We start from the raw sequence: 21,990 nt of genomic DNA, 5'->3' as shown, positions 1-21,990 counted from the left end.
CATTATATAGGAGAGGAACAGAGTTTTTAGAGGCAGTAAAATTTTGTTGCAGCTGTTAACTGTGTGACAGGGTTATGTCAGAGAATAAGATAGGCATGGCCTTGCTGACATAAAGCCTACTGGAAAAGACAAGTGTAACATAACCATTTCCCTATGAGGAAAATAAACTGGGTTTAATGGTAGAAACTAACAAAGGACTATACAGCTAGTTAGAATGGAGGAGATGGTGATGGTGTTGCTTCTAAGACTGAAGAAGATGCCAGTCATGTAAAAGATGTTCCAGGTAGAAAGAACAGCCAGAATAAAGATGAGCCACACAGAGATTCATGCATTTAAGAAAAGCAGTAAATGTGATAACCATATACTGATCAAAAGTCAGAAAAAAATGAAACTGGAAAGGTTGACCATCAGTGATGTTAAAGAGTTTGACTTACCTTTTTTTCTGTTACAGGGTATTACAGAGGGTTTTAAACAATGGGGTAAACACTTTTTTTAAAAGATTACTTTGGTTGGTATAGAAAGACTAGATTAGAGCTAAAGTTGTAAGAATCAAATCAGGGAGGATCCAAATAATGGGCTACTATGGAGTTCAGCTAAGAGATGATAGCAAAAAGCAGATGTGAAAAATAAAGAAAGGAATCAAATATGAAACCCAGACTTCTAATCTATACTTGACTGGGGAAGCTAGGCTTTTAAAGGACAGGTTAGGGGAGAGATTGAGTATGAGGGTCAAGGAAATCTTAAGAATAAATGTATATAGCTGAGCACTTGTTCACAAAAGTCCATGATTCTTATCTCCAATTAATCACCAAAAAGCTGTGGCTCTAGGGCTAAAGAGCTAGCCTTGAGCAAAAAAGCACAAGGTTAAACCTAGGCCCTGAGTCAAGTTCGAGGATTGCCAAAACAAAAAAACAAAAAAACAAAAAAACAAAAACTAATGTTAAAATGTTACTGACAATTAGTTTTTCACAAAGTATTCATCCTAACATTTTTAGTTTATTCTCTGCTCTGCATCCATTTAAGGTACATGTTATAGAACAAATACCTACTAACAAAAGTTATAATGGGGGGCTGGGAAGGTGACTCATTGATAGAGCGCTTGCCTTGCATGCATGAGGCCCTGGGTTTGATTCCTCAGCACCACATAAGCAAAAAGAAAAAAGCTGGAAGTGGCGCTGTGGCTCAAGTGGTAGAGCGCTAGCCTTGAGCTGAAGAGCTGAGGGACAGCGCCCAGGCCCAGAGTTCAGGCCCCACGACCGGACCCAAAAAAAAAAAAAAAGTTATACTGGTTTAATCACATTATTAAAACACCGAAAAGGCATCACAAATTCTAAGAACTTTAAAAGTTAGAAGTGACCTACAAAATCATCCAGTTCCTATAACTACTCAATGCAGTAACAAAAAAACTGAAAAATGATAACCATTTTAAGAGTTTCTATCTATCTCTCAGATACTCAGATGAACTGAAAAATACCTCTGATGATCATTTTCTTTCTTTTTTTAACTACAAAATGTGAATGTTTTATTTTATTTCCCCAATGACATTCAAACTACATTCAACATGAAAAGACAACATTATAATTGAATGATTATAAATGATGATCATTTTCTTACAGTTGGACCATATAAGAACTCAGTTTGAATGAAATCAATAATTTGCAGTCAAAAGAAAGCTATTCTATATGATAACATGAACATTTGCTTCCACAGATAGAAACTGATCAATATACATCACAATGTATTCAGAATCTGAATTATTTTTAATAAAATGAATAAGAAAATTTTTTATTAATTGCATGCTTATTTTCTACCAAGTTTTCTAAGGACCTCGACTGTCAACAAAATAGAGCAGTTAACTTTCTGTTTTGAGTAATAAGTTTCAAATACAGTATTAGTATCTTTCTAAATGATTCAATAATATACATCCACATTTAAAGTCAAATACTTTCCATTTATTTTTTGAACAACCAAGCATCTTCTGCTTTTCTATTCAGCTCTGACTACCTAACTTTTACAAAAAATAGGCAAGGTTTTATTAAAATTACCTAACTACATTATTTTGAATAAAATACTTTTAGTATCTGTGTTATTTCAATTCCATGAAGCACTGTATTTCAATGTGGAACTGAGCAGGTAATGTCAAAAGATACACATCTAGGGAAAGAGTGCACGTGCACCTAATTAGAACTGTTTGAATGTTTTCACACTTCCAATAAGATCAACAAATATTCATTCTGTCTAATAGCATTTTCTGTTTGTCTCAACCATACCAACAAAATATTTAACCTATTATCTAAAGTGAGAAGAGACCTCCAAAATTTTTTTAAGTTAGTAATTGATTAGACTATTAACTCCTTCATTATAAAAGTGGTTTTTTATATTTCATGTTAAGATCTGAACAGGTTTACTATGTTCAAAATTTACAAGAAATTATAAATGGCTCCAATACATATCACAGAATTATCAGAAACACTGTGGTTTTTAAACTATGCTCTCCTATTATGGAGGATATTTTAAAAATAAAAATTAAAAATTATATTTAAATTTGGTTATTTTCATAAAATTGATAAGACACCTTGATAGGAAAAAAATGTAAGTTGTTCTATGTATTACAGTAATTTATATTAAAGTAATATTGTAAGGTCCCAAGACATTATACTTTCTTTTGTTGCTATTTATACAACTTATTAGAAAGAATTAATCAGTTAGTTATCTCTTACAATATGAAACAAAATCTTTCAGATAATTTAAGATGATCTACACTACTAACTCTCAGGTTATAAAAAGAAAAGTGAGTTGGTCAGCTAAGCAATAAATGCTAAAACTTGGCTGGCAGCAAAATCATAACAGAAATACTTTAACAAGATGATAATAAACAGAAAGGCCATCATTACTGTGCTATTGAAACACGTGTTGATTAACCTTGATTTATAACAGATATATTTAAATCAAACTGTAAAGGAGAATGAAATTATAGTCTCTAACAATTTCAAAACTCAATCTCAAAATGTGTTAGATTTAGAAATTCAGTCATTGCCAGCTGGAATCAAGCAGTAAAGTAACAAAAAAATTGAATTACTCAATTACATACTTGTTTGGTAATTCAGCTCTTAGTGTTCCTATGATAGTCCAGGCCTTTAAGACATTGCAGTATGGAAACAACCAGTGTTGTACCAAGACACTGCCTGGTCTGAACAAAATGCCGTAATTTGAAGCTACCAATTTTCATTGGGTAGATACTCTCAGTAGAGTTTACCAACAGTTTATGAGATTCACAATTTTTCTGAATATTTAAAAATCAGATTCCTAGGTGCTTAATCTCTAACACTATACAACTAATAACATCAATTGAATGTTTGCCACTTAGCACCAATAACTGATATAACAGAATTAATTCTGCTCTTCTATTATTCTTAAAACATCTTGTTCAGTTCCAAAGAGAATATAAACATTAGTAAGATATAGTTCTCTTTTCTCCAAGAATATATAGGTTTGCTTGTTTAGTGCCAGTTCTGGGGTTTGAATTCAGGGCCTGGGTGCTGACTCTGAGCTTTTGTACTTGCTCTACCACTTAAGCCACAGCTCTACTTCCAGTTTTTTGTGTGTGTGTGTGGTTAATTAGACATAATGGTCTCACAGATTTTCTTGCCCAGGCTACTTGTGAACCACAGCCCTCGGATCACAACCTCCTGAGTAGCTAGGATTACAGGCTTGAGCTAGGGATGCCTGGCTATCTGTAGTTTTTAAGATGGACTAAAATTGTCGCATACGTGACTGTAGTGTGAAACATAATAGCACATTGTGGTATGAAGAAAACATGACATACATATGAGAAGGAATTAAGCAGCAGGAACTCTATGAGTAAGGATTCACATCCTTTTCTAAAATTTTACCATTTGGTAAAATCAAAAGTACACAGAAGAATAATTAACATAAAAAGTATTTTGGAGCCCGGCCTCAGTACCTTTAATTCTAGCTACTCAACAGGCTGAGATCTAAGGATTGTAGTTCAAAGCCAGCTCAGGCAGGAAAGTCTATGAGACTCTTATCTCCAGTTAACCATCAAAAGCCAGAAGTCAAACTATGGCTCAAGTGGTAGAGCACTAGCCATGAGCAAAAAAGCTAAGGGGCAAAGCCCAGTCCTTGAGTTCAAGCCCCTGTACCAGAGTGTGTATGCAAACACATGCACTTGCATGCATGTACACACACACACATGAAAATAAAATTGTGTTCATCTTTGTTGTCCAATGTTCATTCTTAAAGTTAAATAGTATCTATCAGGTAAATACTGTTCTTGTACCAATTTTAAAAATGAAGAACCAGGTGCCTATAATCTTAGCTACTGAAAAGGCTGAGATCTGAAGGTAAGGTAGTGGTTTGATGCCAGCCCAGGTGGGAAAGTGCTTGATTCTCTCATCGACACTTAGCCAGAAGAAAACCAAAAGTGGAGCTGTGGCTAAAGTATTAAGAGTGACGAGCATTAGGCAAAAACAAAACAAAAAGTTCAGAAACAGCACCAAGGCCCTGAGTTCAATATAAACCAAGAGTCTATATAGTGAATAGGAGGTAGAAATACTGGGCCACTGATGTGAGGAGCTACTCACATCAAGACAAGAGAGATTTAGGAAATAACAGCAAGTACTACAAATCATACAAAATGAAAACACAATAGTTATATTGTGGTTTCTAAGTACCACTCACATATTGTGTATCACTAACTCTATTTTATGGCAGGAAGAATTAGCAATAGCCTTATTCTTATAGTCACCAAGACCCTTCTATTAAGTATAGACATGGTAATATACATCTTGTAATCCCTGTTACTTGGGTGGCAAAGGCAGGAGGAGCACAAGTTCCAGGTCAGGCCACAACAATGTTTGAGAAGAACCCCAAAACCAAAAAATGGGGGAAAAAATCAGAGGGCATGGCTCAATTTGCACAGCATTTATGGAGACCCTAGGTTTAATCTCCAGTCACCAGGTAGAAGGAAAAATAAAACCACTGTATTACCCACTTTCTGGAAATGGCATTTTCTCTCTCCTTTCCTCCTTTCCTCTCCTTCTTTCAGATTGGTGCTTTCGATAAAACCCCTACCATTGAGCTATAACACCAACCCCCTAGGAGATACTATGTTCAATATGCACAGCCATATACATCAGGAATGAAACTCGTATACAATGTAAGAATCAAGTAAACTAAGGTAGGAAAAAGTTTGAAAAGTTTAAAATATTAACTCAAAGTAAAACTTCATTTTATCCCTCAATAAAGTTGATACAAACTTTTAACAACCAGAATCAAACTCGATAACCACCAGAATAACCTGAACTAAGAGAGTCTCTCCACAGAATTACCCTCAAATTACTATGATGTGAAAACCATTCTCTTTTCTAAATGCGTATCTACTAAAAGACAGATACTGCCAGGCACTAGTGGTTCACGCCTGTAATCCTAGCTACTCAGGAGGCTGAGATCTGAGGATCACGGTTTAAAGCCAACCCAGGCAGGAAAGTCCGTGAGAATCTCATCTCCAATAAACCACTAGAAAACTGGAAGTGGTGCTGTTGCTCAAGTGGTAGAGTGCTTGCCTTGAGCTGAAGAATGCAGGGACAGCACCCAGGCCCAGAGTTCAAACCCCACAACCAACAACAACAACAACAACAAAGACATATACTATATGATAATCTTCCCACAGAGAATATGTTTTCTTGATTTTTATTTATTTTTACCACTTTGACCATTCTATCCTCAAACTTCTGGGCTAAAGTAATCTAACTATCTCAGCCTCCTGAGTAGATGGGACTACAAGCATTAACTCCTGTGCCCAGTTGAGACTTAAAACTTTTTGGTGTCAGTCTTGGGGTTTGAATGCAGGGTACTGTCTCTGAGCTTTTCTTGCTCAAGGCTAGCACTCTTACCACTTGAGCCACAGGTTTTTAAGGGTTATTACAGGTTTTAAGGGTCTGCTGGATTTCCCTAACAAGTCTGTCTTCGAACCATGATCCTCAGACCTCAGACTCCTGAGCCTCCTCTCAGCCAGGATTACAGGTATCAGCCACTAGCACCAGGCTTGAGATTTATTTTTATTATGGTATATTAATTATATAAAAGTTTTTCATTGTGGTATTTTACACATGTATATATTGCACACTAAATAAACTAATCCCTTCTATTGCTCTTTACCTAGCCCTCTAGTGTCCTGGCCCCCCATTTTTCAATAGCTTTCAATGGATTGCTTTGTACCATCTTCATACATAGACACAATTATTTTGGTATTGTTAACCTCCCACCATTCTCTTTCCTTTCCTTCTTCCACTGTGTCCCCCCAATACAATCCTTTGATTTGTGAATGTATGACTATATCTCATAATATTTTAGGTCCATATTCCATAGATGAGAGAAAAGATGTTATCTCTGTCCTTGATAATCTCATTTTCCTGTCAATGTCATAATTTCATTCTTCATTATGGTTGATTAGTAACTCCACTGTGTATATACCATTGCGTATACATAGCACATTGTCTCAATTCATCAAGTGAAGGGAATCAAGGCTGATTCCCTAGCTTTGTATCATGAATAGTACTGCAATAACTGTAGATGTGTATTACTGTACCCTAACTTGCATTCCTTTTAATATATGTCCATTACTGGTATGGCTGAATCATATGACACTTCTATTTTTAGTTTTTTGAAGGACCTTTACACTATAGTGACTATAGTAGGTTACATTCTTACCAATAGTGTACAAAGGTTGTTTCCCCTACATACTGAGCAACATTTGTTGTTCTTGATAACTGTCCAAAAAGTGAAAGAAACCCAGGAGTCCATCAATGGGTAAATGGATAAATAAAATGTGATATATTTTCAGCCTAAAAAGGGCAAATTCTAATATATGTTACAACATAATCTTAAAGACATTAAGCTAAGTAAAATAAACCAGACTGAAAAGCTACACATTAGGTGGGCACTAGTGACTCACACCTGTAATTCTAGCTACTCAGGAGGCTGAGAGCTAGCCCAGGCAGTAATCCCATATAAATGTAATGAACACTTACAAATGATTAAGATGTTAAATTGTATATCTCACTCCTTATTACAATTCAAGAAGAAAATATGCATATGGCATGACCACCAGTGGATCCAGCAACACTCCACCTATATATACACCAAGCAATTTGGAAATGTCCTCAAAATAAATGTGGACATGAATTATGCACAGAATAGAAGCATTATTCATAGAGGCTAAAAGATCAAAGCAAAACAAATATTCACTAGTGGATAAAATATGTGGCATATTCGTACAATGGGATATTCAGCAATAAAAAAGGAATACCTTCAAATCTCATCCTCCCTCTTGCAAATGACATTCTGTTTTATAAGGCTGAATAGTATTCCACTCTGGATATCGACCACATTTAAGAAAAAGCTATCCACTGACAGACATGCTACAATAAACCTAGGAGGGGCTGGGATGTAGCTCAGTGGCAAAGCACTTGCCTAGCAAGTGCAACGTCCTGGGTTCGATCCCCAGTACCAAAAAAGAAAAGACAAAAAAAATACAGTTAAAAAAACCCAAACAATAAACCTAGGAGTGAGATATCTCCTTGACAATCTGGTTTTAATTTCTTTGGATTTTTAACTTGCATTTCTCTAATGACTAAAGATAGTAAGCAACTTTTCATGTGCTATTTATTACCTTTTTACATATCTTCTCTTAGGAAATGTCTATTTAGACCTTTTGCAAAATTTCAGTTAGATTGTCTTTTTATTATTAAATAGTAAGAACTTCTCATATATTCTGGAATAATTCTCATCAATTTATGATGATGGGAAAAAATATTTTTCCCATTCTGACACCTGTTCACTTTACAGATAGTACCTTCAAGTCACTCTTTTATAGTGACATATTTACATATACAGTGACTGCCTATGTGACTAATTTTGATTCTCACTTTCTTCCTTCTTCCCTATCCTCTTCTCCACTGTAAGTAACTGGGGTCCTGCAAGAACTACAGTCATCCCTTCTACTACAGTCATCCCTTCTCAGTGCAGGTTCCCTAAAGAACTAATCACCATGCACTAAGATTCCCTTTTAAAGGCCTAACTACTCATTACGGCCACATTGAGGACAGCTTCCAGGATGTGAACCACTGAGGGCAAACCACAGTTGTTGAGAAGAAAACTAGAAAACAAAGGACAGAGGAGCTGCAACAGTGTATACAAAGTTTAATGCACCAGAGGAGAAGTATTTTAAGGGTCTAAGACATTTTATATTTTCACTAGGAAAAAACTCAAGTTGCTGCAGTCCTACATTATGAAAACTCCAAACATGAAAAATAAATATCAGGACTCATGGGGATAGATGAGTTTGTAGCTTGTTGATGGAATGTGGATTAGAACTCAAATTCCTTATACATATATATCATAGTGCAATGATCTTTCTGTTATCACAAGCTAACTAATGCTAGTATGGTGGCACACATCTGTAATTCCAGCTACTCAGGAGGTTAAGACAGGAAGATTGTGCATCCTAACCAGCCCTGCAAAGATTTTATTTTTTAAAACAGTCTTGGCTACTAATCTTTAAAGAGGGGGAATGAGGAAGGGACTAGATATAGTATTTGTATTTGTCTAGCATGTGCAAGGGCCTGGCTCAATCTCCAGTACCAGAAAGAAACAGACACTCTTCTAATAACTTCTTTTAGAAAGTACATGTTTATTTCAACACTAATATTTGAAATATATAAAATCTCAGAAACAATTTGATAACTTCTTTTGACTTTGTATGCTTTTTTTGCTTTCAGTTAAAAATAACTTCACTGCTTTGATTTTCTAATTTAGTCATTTGTTATGATCATCTACTCTGTGAACAATTCATTAGTAGTCCCTGCAATAAAGAGATGAATTTAAAGTTTAGGGTGTGGTATCACCTGTAATTTTAGTACTTTGGGAGCATGAGGCAAAGAAGATTATAAATTCAAGGCCAGCCTGAGATACTTTTTGTAAAAAATACAAAACACACCTGGCACTGGTGGCTCATGCCTATAATCCTAGCTACTCAGGAGGCTGAGATCTGAGGATCGCATTCAAAGTCAGACCTGGCAGACTCTTATCTCCAATTAACCACTTAAAAATCGGAAGTGGCACTGTGACTCAAGTGGTAGAGCACTAGCCTTGGGCACAAAGAAGTTCAGGGACAGTGTGCAAGCCTTGAGTTCAAGCCCCACAACTAACACACACACACATATGAACACACACACACTTCTTGTTTTAAGGTGCAAATAGTCTAAGGGGAAAGTAAACAAATGAATGAATAATTGTAAATAAGTGTACTAGGCGCTATGCCTTATATATGTTCACAAGAAAAAAAAGCAACTCAGGAAAGAGACACGTAACATGAATAATCACTAATTTAAGTACTCAGATTGAATAATCAACTGCTTACACCACTTGATTTCAAATTACTTTTAGCAGTTTCAACAAATCAACTTTACCCTGCAAAAGCATGTAAATGAAAGAACTAGAAACAAATGCCAGCAGAATAGTTTGAATTTATTATGATCTATAGCGCTAATATTTGCTTTTGAAATTGAGTTTTCATAAAAAAAAAATCAGGAATCTCACTAGTTACCTCACTTATTATTTATTTATATTAATTTTATTTAAATGTAATTTTCATTATATTTTTTCTAATGATTTTGGAACCTTTCTACAGTAATATATACAGGGAAAAAAAGTCACCAAATCAAAACTCATATTAAATATTTACTGCAGTTATTTTCATAATGTAATAATAATATACCCACAGAAATTATGACAATAAATTGATAAATTTTTAACTCGGCAAAATAGAAGTGGAGAAATTCATCATGTAAAGTAAGATTTTTTTCCATTTATAAGGTGAAGCTGTGCTTAGACATAGAGCTCTTTAATTTTTCTAAGTACTTTATGATTGTCCAGTGATACAATCTTAGATTTAACATACTAACATTTAAAGCAGAGTACTTCTAGTAGAAAACAAGAGAATTATATAAATGACTACAAATTAGTCCTCTGCAAATGTGACATTACATATTCAAGAGGTCTAGAAATTATATAAAAGTTGTAGATGTGGGGATAGAAAAAGAAATATAGATGTGGTGAGGATACTAGAAGGAGAGGTAGTTGGACTAACAGCGGCGATGAGCAGTGTTGAAAAAATATTATTTGCAACTAAAATAAAGAATACTAAATAGCTATATAAAAGACAATATAAACATGGGGGGATCCATTTACTCAACTTTAAAATCCGTAAAACAAATGTCCAACATTTTTATGATATATACGGTTTCTTTCTACAGGACAAAGTTCTGTTGTTTTCTTAAACAACTTTCTTAAACTATTATTTTCTTAAACTACTTCCTGTTAAATAGGTAAGGGAAAATTTTATCAATTATTACTTAATACTCTTGCCATGGTCAATATGAAAATATCTTAGACTACATCACTCAAATAGGAAGTCACTGTGCCTTAGTATCTAACAATAAAAGAAAAATTTTGTATGTATGAGAGACTTATTTTAGACATTTTCTTGCCCTTTTCCTGTACAGAACAATCCTGGACTTCCTCTGTAATACAGTTTATGCTTCTGCCCCAAAATATATAAATACCATTTTCTCTTTCCCAAGCAGAAGTTACTTAATGCTATATTACCCTCCCAGAAATAGAAGCTTAATTTTCCTTTACACAATCCTTTTTTCCCTCCTGAAGGAAAAATGCATCCTCTTGAATGCCTGTAGTTATTTCAAAAGCTAGAGCTACTTCTAGAATTGGTGAAGTAACATTTATTTCTTTATTGAATTATTTTAAATTTGATCCTAATCAACATTTTGCTTTAATTTTAATGTGTTCAGTTACTCAAATTTGTGGACATTTGACTTCTGTAGCATCAAGCTTCTAAGAAAATATTCCATAATCAAAGTATGGTATAGCTGTAGTCAAAATAAGAAAAGATTCTGTCCTTGCCTTCATCTAAAATGGGTCCCACATCTTTGGACACTGCAGGTTAAAACTGTGCTGGTATTAAAAAAAATTATTTTGTACTATTGATGCAAATATAATTTGTTTTCCTCTGTAATAGGGCTTTCCCAGAATTATCCTTTTCTAAGGTACCTTCTTTCCTTGTTTCCCTCATTTCTTTCTACCAAGTGTCCAGGTTCAATATTATTTCTCCAATTGCCCTGCCTTGACCTGCATGTATTAGCTGTAAAATAGATGTAAAGCTTGGTATAAGTCCAAAAATTTTATGATCAAAATACATACTTAGCAAATTGTTTGGCTAAATCTTTCATGTATGATGAAAGATTATTACCACAATTCATTAGCAAATTATAGACTTTGAAATGTAGGCAGATAAATATTTGGCCCTGTATCAATCAATTTGGACCAGCTGGGTAGAAATTCACACAATCCCAGGAAACCTGGTAAGTGAAGTGCTCTTTCATTTTTCATTCACTTGAAACATTAAAGAAAAATTATCATTCTATAAAAATGTCCACTTTTCAAGATTTTAGCAGAGCCATTTTAGAACCTTTCAGTCAATTACTACTTTAGTGACCAATACACTCATCTCTTTTCTTCCTGCAAATGATTGTCGAAGAATAGTAGTTAATGCATACAGGAGCACCTAATACTTAATCATTACAATCCACTTTAAAAGCTAAATATTTAATAATTATTTTATTGCCCTAAAACAAGGGAGGGGGACTTTAATACATACTAAGCCTAGAAACTAGTTTTGCAGTTATTCACAATAAATAATATCATTAAGATTTTCCCTCTGAGCCTCTCAAACCTAGTGAGGTGACCCTACACAAAGATTCTGACTGATCTTTAGTCTGTCTGTTTTGGATAAGCTACAAGGCCATATATGGAGACAGCTGCACTTGGGAGCAACTTAAAACAAACTTCATCTTAGTGGCATCTAATCCAGTGCTTGGTACAAGATGCATTGAAAAGTCAGTGTCAAAATTAAACAATGATGGCTTTGCAATGAACAGATGCTTTTGCCTTGCAGCTGTAAAACCTTAGAACAATCCAGTACTCTATCGTCTGGTCACGCAATGACCACAAAGCAAGGAATACATTGCCATCTAATACAAAGCATTTGCTATGAGCTTTTGAAGTCTTTTTAAGAAATATTTTTAAAATAATATTAAGTTTAGATTGAAGCTAGCAAAGCAATATAGCTCTAAATTAAGTAACAGATTTTTTCGAAGTATAGTCACCATTTTAAATATGCTTTAAAAAAAAAAAAAACCAAACTACACAGAACTCAATTATATACTAGACACACTAGATGAAAGAAAATATGATAACCAGATGTTCTGATGTTATGATAAAATTACATTCGTCTACAAGGAAGAACATGTAAATAATTTTCTACATATTACTTAATATACCTATTTTTAGTCTACCTATGTTCCTGAGCACCTTTTAATCATTTATCCATCAATGGATTTAATCCCTTGTTTTGTGCTTATTAGTTTATTTTGCTGGGAGAGGTTGGTTAGGAAGAATTAAGGATATTACTCTTATTTTGACATATGTTAAAATACTCTTCAACTTAAGTAACATGGTACTTAGAGAAGTCTATGATGAAAGTGCAGCCTTTCCTATCCCTTACACTACAGGAGGGAGTGTCATCTCTGCATTCAGAAATCTAGGGGTTAATATTTTAATACTGGAATAAACTATATTTCAGGAGAAGAAAGCACTCTAAACCACACTCTCTGTGAAGCCAGAGAATTAGCCCTACCGAAGTAAGTGCCTATATGGTCATAATCAATGCACTTCTGCTAATTGAGGTTCTGGCTTTAAAGATAGCTTTTTTGGTAGCTAAAGAATCTATGAATTTTACCTTTATTTATTGCCAAGAATTTTTTTCTGTGATTTTTTTTCTTAATCCCTCAAATTTTTTTCTTGAAATATTTTCTCCCCAAGGATGTCAAATCATTATCACTTCACTGTTCTTAAATTTCCTTAGATATTTTGTTGGTTAAAGGTTTGAGAATTCTGCTTATTTCTTCCCCCTAACCCCCACAACTTACATGTCAATGCAAAGTCCCAAAGTAATAACCACATTTACAGGCAAATTTTGTTTCAAATATCAAAGATGGCATATTACCTTCTTAAATTAAAGACTTAAGTCTTTGAAAAATAATTTTGTGGTTACTTTTTAATTTCTGTATTTTATATTCTAAGAATGTAATAAAAACACTGACATAAGCTGCCGTTGGTGAAATATATCTTTTTAAATATAAATTCTACAGATATTCAGCAAGGTATGTTTACAATCTGTATTACTTGTATAATTTTGTTGTTGTCTCCTTTACTAGTAAATATTATTAAAATGAATTTATAACAGGCATGCCACCAAACAAAAGTAAACCATATCATTAAAATAAATCATTAGAAATTACAGAAATACACAAAACCAATTGACATCTATTTCTAAATTTGATCCCTTGATCTTAACCTACAGAGCATACAATAGGAACTGTCTTAGTTTCAATATTCTAAGTTACATTATACATGAACAGCTTTGTTAGGAATAGCTATAAATTTGTACGAAATGGATTTGTTAATATTTTATGACTATCCAATGACCAAAATTACGCTAACAGAACTGTGTGAAAATATTTTTCTGGAAAGTATATCTAAACTTAAGGCTATTCAATATCTATTCAAATTTAAAGCACATCATTACATTACATACATATACAGGATCATGTAGAAATTTACAAAAACAGATGGCTCAAATACTGTTTCTCTTTTAAGTGTATTTTATTCTTTCAATTTACTCAATTAAAGTAATATATTTTAAAGTATATATTTTACTCAAAAATACATAAATAAGTCACAAACCAAAAGCTAACAGATGTGTGACTTCTAATTAGTTATAATAATCTCTGCTTCAATACCATTAGAATGAGCCTTTCTTTCTTTTGAAAACTAAAAGGGCTTTCCTTTGAATTTTAAACTGTCAGAGTGCTTCAAAGTCAATGTACAAAATCTGCTTTGATTAAAATTTTAGACATCTACAGTGATAACTTTATGAAAGGAAAATATTAAATTATAATTATCCTAAACAGACACAGTCTTGTGAAACTAACCCTACATTCATGTTAGAACACAAAGAGTTGAATATAATGAATTTGATTCATCCTCGGACACAAAGCTTCACCACAGTAAACTCAGTCAACTGTTGCTCTTGAGCCTATATTCATGGTGCTTAAATAGCGCACTTTAAAACAAAAAAAACTCCAATTGGCTTTTCATACATCCACCCTCCCCAAAAATAACGCACTTGAAAAACTCAAATGATATGAAAGGCTTCAAGGCCTCTTTTCTCCCTTTCATACCCCTTTTTTTTATTTCTGTTTGCAGTAATCTGCCTTTCTCTTTCTCTTTCTCATTGCTACAGAGCAAGCGAGGAGGCTCAGAGCTTTGAAAAGGGGGCTCAATGTGTAATGGGTCCACTAGAATTAATTTACTTGCACCAGATCCATTGAGCACAGAGGTACCCCCCCCCCAAATCATTTGGAGTCGAACACAGCCCCCAGCCTTTGTAATTCTAGTAAAGCACTTAAAGTGCACAGTAGGTGTTCATGAGGACCATCTGGTCAAAAGCAAAACAAGCTGCTGATTTTGCCTTTGAATAGAATGAAGCAAGTGTGAATTAGTCTCTTCAATTAGCACTATTACAACCTGTCAAGTGCATATTGTAAAACAGGATTATTACAGTATTGGTCACCAGTGCAATTATTTACTCTCTGCCTTTTCTTGCATATAAAAAATGTCTAATGTTTATTAGTTTCTCATAACTGAATATAATCTCTTAACTCAAGCATTTCAAAACTACTAATACATAACTCATCTATTATGAAACAAAATCAAATAGATTATGTTTAGAATATCTATATAGATTAGAATACATATGTCAAGTAACAAAGGGCTAAAGCATTGTCCTTACATAAAATCTCATTGTTTATATCTTCTTGAAATACAAGAGAAAAAACACTTATACAGGCTGAAAAAAAAATCCAAATTATTCTGTTTCCAGATGGTGAAAAAGACTTTCCATTTCTGAACAGCTACATTGTAATATTATTTAAAATTTACTTCCTAAGGAGATAATAGTTTAAGAACCACAGAAAACCTCAATATTTATTTATAAAATTCTCATTATTGAGTTGTTCATTCCAAGTAGTATGGTTGCAAAGATCACTCTACAATGCAACTTGAAACCAATAAATCTCTAAATTTAAAAGAAACTCATAATCTACTTTTCTAAAAGCCCCAAATAAAGAGTTAAATTTACTGCCCCTTAAGGAATTATGTCTTTCATTCTTGCTAAGGTGTCATTTGTGATTTCAAGTTCAAAAAAACTCAAACTATGATATATGCTAATTAAAATTATCCATTCTAAATGAGCTAATACATGCCATTTATCTTGAAGCAAAAACAAACCACTTAAACTTTTAATTAAATAAGCACACAACTTAATTTATTGTCTTATATATGCAGTCTCACTAGGTACCCCATTCTTCAGTTCAGTGCCAGCAGTTCTCACTTCCCAGACTGAAAAATAAACCAAACAACAACAAAGCCACCTAATACTTAAAACATTTAAAGGGCCTTTTAAAAAGTTATAGTCAATTCAATATTAGAAAACTGCTCATTAATATAATCTGTAAAAGACTACATATTTTGTAACTGTTACTGGCCACCAATATTAAAGACAAATAGTCCAAAGCATAAGTAAGTCAAACAAATTAAATACATAACAATATGTAACAAAAATAGGCACAATATGAAAAAAGTTGCACAAGGTTCAAATTTCAATTTAGCATTAACCTTATAAGTTCACAATTATTTTTACAAATTGGTATCATTTATGCATTTAGTTTACTTCTTGATACCAATTCCAACCTGATTGGCTTCCCAACTAATCACTAGTTTGTACAACATGGTTCTAATAATGAAATATGCTATTACTCCCTGCAAGATATAGCATTATAGACTGTCAATTTTCCCTTTTCATTCCGGTTAAGAACTAAATCAACATGAATAAGAACAGTGAGAACTCTGGGGTAAAGTGAAACTTGGGAAGGATTTAAATAATTCCAACAGCTATTCATCATGCTTCTCTCTGCCATAGATAAGTAATACTCCACAATTCCGCAATAAAAATACTTAGGTTTCTTATCATTGTTTTCCTGGGTCAGGTGTATATTCCTTAAGTTTATATGACAGCTACAAAGAAAAGTAGATATTTTGCCTAACAGAAGCTTTTGCAGTAAAGCAGACAACAAAGAATCAGTTTCCAAGGAAAATTGGCTTGATTTCAGGGACTTTATATCCTTTCCACACCTGGGTTTAGGATTTGCAGAAGGCAAATCAATATTTTCCTGCCTTATGTTAGCCCATTCCAAGTGCATTTAAAATCACAGATCTTTAATAGTATTTGACAAACTTACTAGAATCTGTAAAATCAACTGTTAAAAACTGAATTCTCAGAGTAAAAAACTGATTAGAATAGGTAAACCTGCTCAAATTTTGAAGGAATTTCAGTATTTTAAAGTGACAAACAGCTAATTTAGGACCTAGCCTGATCCTAAAACATTGACTAAAATGAAGATTGTCATAAGTTATCTTATTATTTGATTATTTTTACAAGACATTCTGTCATAATACAAAAAAGTTTTTTTCTTTTAACTACTAGCAACTCTCTCCATTCTGACATTTTTATATCCTTACTGCCTTTTCTTCAAGTAGGAGGACAATGTAAGTGGAAGGATTTGAAAAGGGCTTAAAACAAAAACAAGATCAAAACCAAAACCCCTCAGTAACTAGCTAGCTTAAATTAAAATCTTCAACACCCAAAAGACAAATGCCATGTATTGTGAGGCAGCAGACCAGAGTCAGAATGAACAAATACTTGCACAAGTATCAGTTTATCACCACTAACTTACATGACCATATGGTCATTTAAGAATTTGAAATTTAAACTGAATTGGTTTTATTTTCTAATCAATATTTTTAATTTTCCCTAATTAGCAATTAAATTAGTACCTTCTTTGATTTTATTTCATTTAATAATAATTTGTGTGAAAAAGGTAACTTTTGAAAAAATTCAAAGCTTTCAAAAATTAAGAAATTTTTCACCTACAACACAAAAATAATATTACTCAGGACAAATGATCAAGGATTTTCAATTTGTTTTTAAGCTTTGCTTCTTTCTCTCAATGTATTATACTGGTTAGAATTCATTCTTCAACTTAAAACTGAAAAAATGATGCCTGAAATTGGCATCATTTTGCTTCTACATTAAAAATGCTAATTTTATAAATTATAAAATATAAGATTGTTTTAACATTGTATTTTTATCCTGATGCAAGCAAACTGACTTCTAGTCCCACAACAAGAAATAATATACATATTTCACATGTAACACACATAATGTACAATGTCACTATGAATTCTAAGGCTAGCTAGACAGCATCTTGTCTTCCCTTGAAACCACTCCCACTACAGGTATCTCACAAGTTGAAGGAGAAAAATCATAATCCTTCAGAACTGACCCACATCTTTTCTCTAAATTGTACAAAATAAAAAGAGTATGTCTACTGTCTATTCATAGAAAAGCAATTAATGTCAAAAACAACTACATTTAATTTTTTCGTGGCAACTAGCATTTCAAAATATTATTTTGAATTAACTTCAGAAAGGTAAAAAGATTTTTTTTAAAAAACCGAACTATTAAGAAATATGTAAGACTATCTGTCTGCAAAAAAATTTGTGGAATATTTTTTAAAAGATATCTTAAAAATGGTAGGAAAAAGACTGATTATTTTCAAGTCCTTGAAGTTTAAAATATATTTCATAACCTAAATAGTATGCCACAGAGAACAGTTTCAGCCAACTGTGGCACACAATGGCACACTTACAGAATTTTAAATATTTCTTTTAATAATTGATGTAGTCATTTTGAATCATTCTGCATAGGATATCAGGTGTGAGCAGATTGCATTAACACTGCTTAAACATTTCAACTTGTCAGTATGGCCAACTCGATTTCGGAAATATTTGCAGTATTTTCCCATCGAAACAGTAATAAAGGCAAAATAAATATATGCCACTACTTTATAATCACCGAACATTAATGAATATTTTATGTCTTTTTAAATCTCCCTGTTTAATTTAAAAGGGTGAAATTAAGTCTCCTCCCTGCAATATGCCAATTATCTGTAAATCAAACAATAACTTGGCCATTATGCTCCTTTTTGTTAATATAAGAGAAGCTAATTTGAAAACACTGAATGGCATTTTTAGGCTATCAGCTTAATAGTCCTTTCTGCCCTCTTGTGGGAGAAATTTGAAACACACAAGTTATAGGAATTAGCAATACATATGAATTTTAAAGCAAAATTTTAGCTATTAAAAATGTCAACCACACAAAAAAAGAAAGCAATCTATATCAATCAAGCATTTTGCTATTCTTCAAAACAGTACATCAGCAACAAAAAGAATTAACTATTTCAAAACTAAATTTCCTTGTTTATATATCCACATATATAATTTATATTTTAGTAGAATAAAGATCCTTTACCAATTCTGATAGACATATTTATAATATAAAAACAAAAATTATTTTTTCTTAGAATCAAAAAAATTAACTTAAAGCACATAATACTCAATTAGAGATTTAAAATGAAATGGCAGTTTACACAACATTAAAAAAAATAAAATCAAACTTAGGATTCAATTTAGGAGTCAGAAACAAATGCCAAAGACTTTAGCTACCAGTTACAAACTATAGTGATTATTATAAGAAAATAAACCTAAAGCAGTGAATTGTTTAGGGCAAAATCAAAAGGTGAAATCCACTGATAAACCACAAAAATGAAAAAATGTAAACTATTAATAGTCAAGCTATTACTGAAAAATTCATATACTTCTCGAAAAAATGACTTTCAAGATAGCATTAGAAACCATTTAAGCAATATAGCCTAAGAAAAAAATTGATGAAATAATATTAACTGTGATTATCTTTCAAATTAGTAGATTAAGTAATTGTTGCCTTCACAAACTATGAGTAACAGTACATAGGCACTATTTCAATGATTCTAAACACAGGTCTTGATAGCCTTACATCTTTTTCCCCAAGGAAAGAAATTGTTTAAGGTGGGTGGGGCCAATTACACACCAAGAAGGTACCTCCCTCTGTCTTGGGGGAGGTTCTTTTTTGAAACAGTGGCCCTTCTTGACCACACTGAAGAAAATATTGACACTATAAATAGACTTTTCTCAGATATTCCAGGCTACATGACAATCTCCAACAGCACCTTGTAAACACTATTCAAGGCTTTTCTTGCCTCCTCAAATTCCTTTTAAAAACAAAAAAGTACATAATATAAATACATATTTGAGTGTGACCTTTCAAATACAACATAACTATCATCCAAAATGAATGTTATAATTTCCAAATTAATATTTTGAATAATTACAATATAAAGCAATAAAATACCTTATACAATATTCTTAAGCAGGGTTTTAAGTAGACTCGTTTAAGAATTATCAAGAGCTCCCATTTACAACATCTACCTTTCTAGGTCAAGTCATTTATTGTATCTACAGTAATCATTGATGCTCCAGTTAATTAAAATGAAAAACCCAATAATGAAACATAAAGAGAGTTTCCAACTAGAACAGTTAAGCCCTCTTTAACAGGGTCAACATTAGCTATAATGAGCTACCTTTATTCCTTAGCTGTGAGGCATAACTCACCTCTTGAATGGTACTGCTTCCTGAGAAGTTCAGGTTGTACTCCCGCTGGACTTCTCGGTGGGTGATGATCAGCATGAAGTTTTGATTTAATGACTCCTGCAGGGCACTGAAAGGGTTGAAAGAAAAACAAGGAACTCAGAGATGAACAAGTTCTAGCTTGCTTTACAGCTAGCTGCAAAAACCCCAGGAGTACCCTAACCTCCACACAGGCATGTCGGGGCCCAATGTTATCATCCTTTCAGCTCCTAAAGGCAAGAGAGCATGCTGAGAACAACCAAGGGGAGCTAACCTGTTAACTCCTTCTCTACCAAGGTGTTTTAAACCATCAATTGTAAATTCTTTGCATAGGTACACATTTTCTACAATATATCACTGTCTACATAGTTATTTTCTCCAAAAGAATCAACTGTCAGTTTATCAGATTTCAAATACCTGTTTCAATGCATACTTAAATAATGCCTGCTAAAATATATACTTTATTCTAAATGAAGCAGCTGTCCTAAAAGAACTGTGTAAGTATTGTTTATACTTATGAACATTGCACAAAATAAAAAGTTTCAGTCAACATTTAGAAGAAATCTATAAAACCTTATTTGCAAGAAAAAAGCCAGAAGTGGCGCTGTGGCTCAAGTGGTAGAGCACTAGCCTTGACCTGAAGAGCTGAGGGACTGCGCCCAGGCCCAGAGTTCAGGCCCCATGACCGGACCCAAAAAAAAAAAAACCCAAAACCTTATTTGCTACACCAAAATTCCTTCAAAATAACTTTAGTGTAACAATAAGGACTCAGGAATCTATAGAACTCAGAGATTCATAGCAACTTTATAAAAAATCTTATGCCAAAGTATCAAAATGTCAGTTATTTGTCAGACAATAAAGAATATGAGCAATTGGCCACCAAAAGCTTTTAAAAATTAGGAACATTTTATCAAAAAAAATATAACTATGAATATATCCAAATATTTTGTAATGCCTTTCTCAAGTATATATAAATTTGCCCTATCTGTAGCATCAGGAACATATATTGGGTGTGCTACATGGATATGACCTTCATCAATCCTCTTCTGCTAATATGTAACCATGTGAGAAGTATAGATGCAGCAAAAAGATTAAGATTAGGTAGTTTATCGGTTTCTTCTATTGTCTCCAAAGTGTTCACAAATTACAGACTTAAAAATACATTAAAAGCATTAACATGTATATCATAAAATATTACTAATCAAAAGCAAGGGAAATCATAACAACTAAAATAGCTCCTTAATGCAAGAATATCTGTCACTGTATCCTTAGCTGTGACTCTTAGCAAGTACTTATCAAATAATAAATTCCAGAAGGTTGACTCTTACTAATCTTTTGTCTCACACAGCAATGTTCCTTCTAGAAAACTATCACTGGAGTTTGATACATTTATTTGTCAACATTAACTCAATGCTTTGCATTATTACGATTACTGAGGAAATTAAGTTTCCCGTGGAAAACTCAGTGTAACTCAGAGATAGTAACTCAGAGATAGAAAAGTACATAAATAAGTATAATGACTACTATTGAGAAGTTGGGGGGGGGGGAGGGAAGTGCAATGAAAATTAACAAATTAGTATTTAACAATGCCCTAAATAAAAGATAAAAAAGTTTATGGAATATATATTGAAATATAAAGGGTAAATAGGATCTTAGAGTTTATCACTCATAAGAGATAATTTTGTTGTTACTGTTTGAGGAAGGGAAGCAGGTGGCACTATTCACACATTGGGCATTTACCTAAAACACTAGTGAAGACTGGGGAAACACTGGTGAACAAGAAAATGGTCCCAGTTTTCCTGAAACTTCTATTAACATTATCAAGGCTTAGTCAATGAATAATTTTAAAGTAGTTAGTGCTACAAAGAAAATAAAACAGGATTTTAAAATACAATATAAAAGAGGGACAGTCAATTTAATGTTAGTATGTAAGAGAAAAATACTTTCCAAGGTTCCTAGCCTGAGTAAATAAAAGGTAGAATTTCATTAACAAGGAAAACTGAGTAGAGAAAGTAAGTGGAGTTTTGGATATATTAAGTTTACAATGCAAAAAAGAAATGCCAGGTCAACAGTCAATTAAGAGAGCTCCCAGCAGGAGAGTAGCTCCCAGCAGGAGAGTCAATAGTATATAAATGTTATTCAGATTTT

At 33.1% G+C, this 21,990-nt stretch overlaps 1 protein-coding gene across 1 annotated transcript in view; it reads right to left on the bottom strand.

Annotated features, from left to right (window-relative positions):
• Positions 1-21,990, bottom strand: part of Faf1 (Fas associated factor 1) — a 299,200-nt gene that overhangs the window by 190,264 nt on the left and 86,946 nt on the right. Inside the window, exon 7 of the mRNA XM_069987264.1 lies at positions 19,828-19,933. Within this exon, the coding sequence (XP_069843365.1) occupies positions 19,828-19,933 (106 nt within the window). The remainder of the gene's footprint in view (positions 1-19,827; positions 19,934-21,990) is intronic.

This window comes from Dipodomys merriami, unplaced genomic scaffold, assembly GCF_024711535.1.
Source record: "Dipodomys merriami isolate MVZ:Mamm:240054 unplaced genomic scaffold, mDipMer1.0.p SCAF_34, whole genome shotgun sequence".
Lineage (NCBI taxonomy): Eukaryota > Metazoa > Chordata > Mammalia > Rodentia > Heteromyidae > Dipodomys > Dipodomys merriami.
The sequence above is the reverse complement of the archived record's forward strand: the minus strand, read 5'-3'. Positions and strand labels throughout refer to the sequence as shown.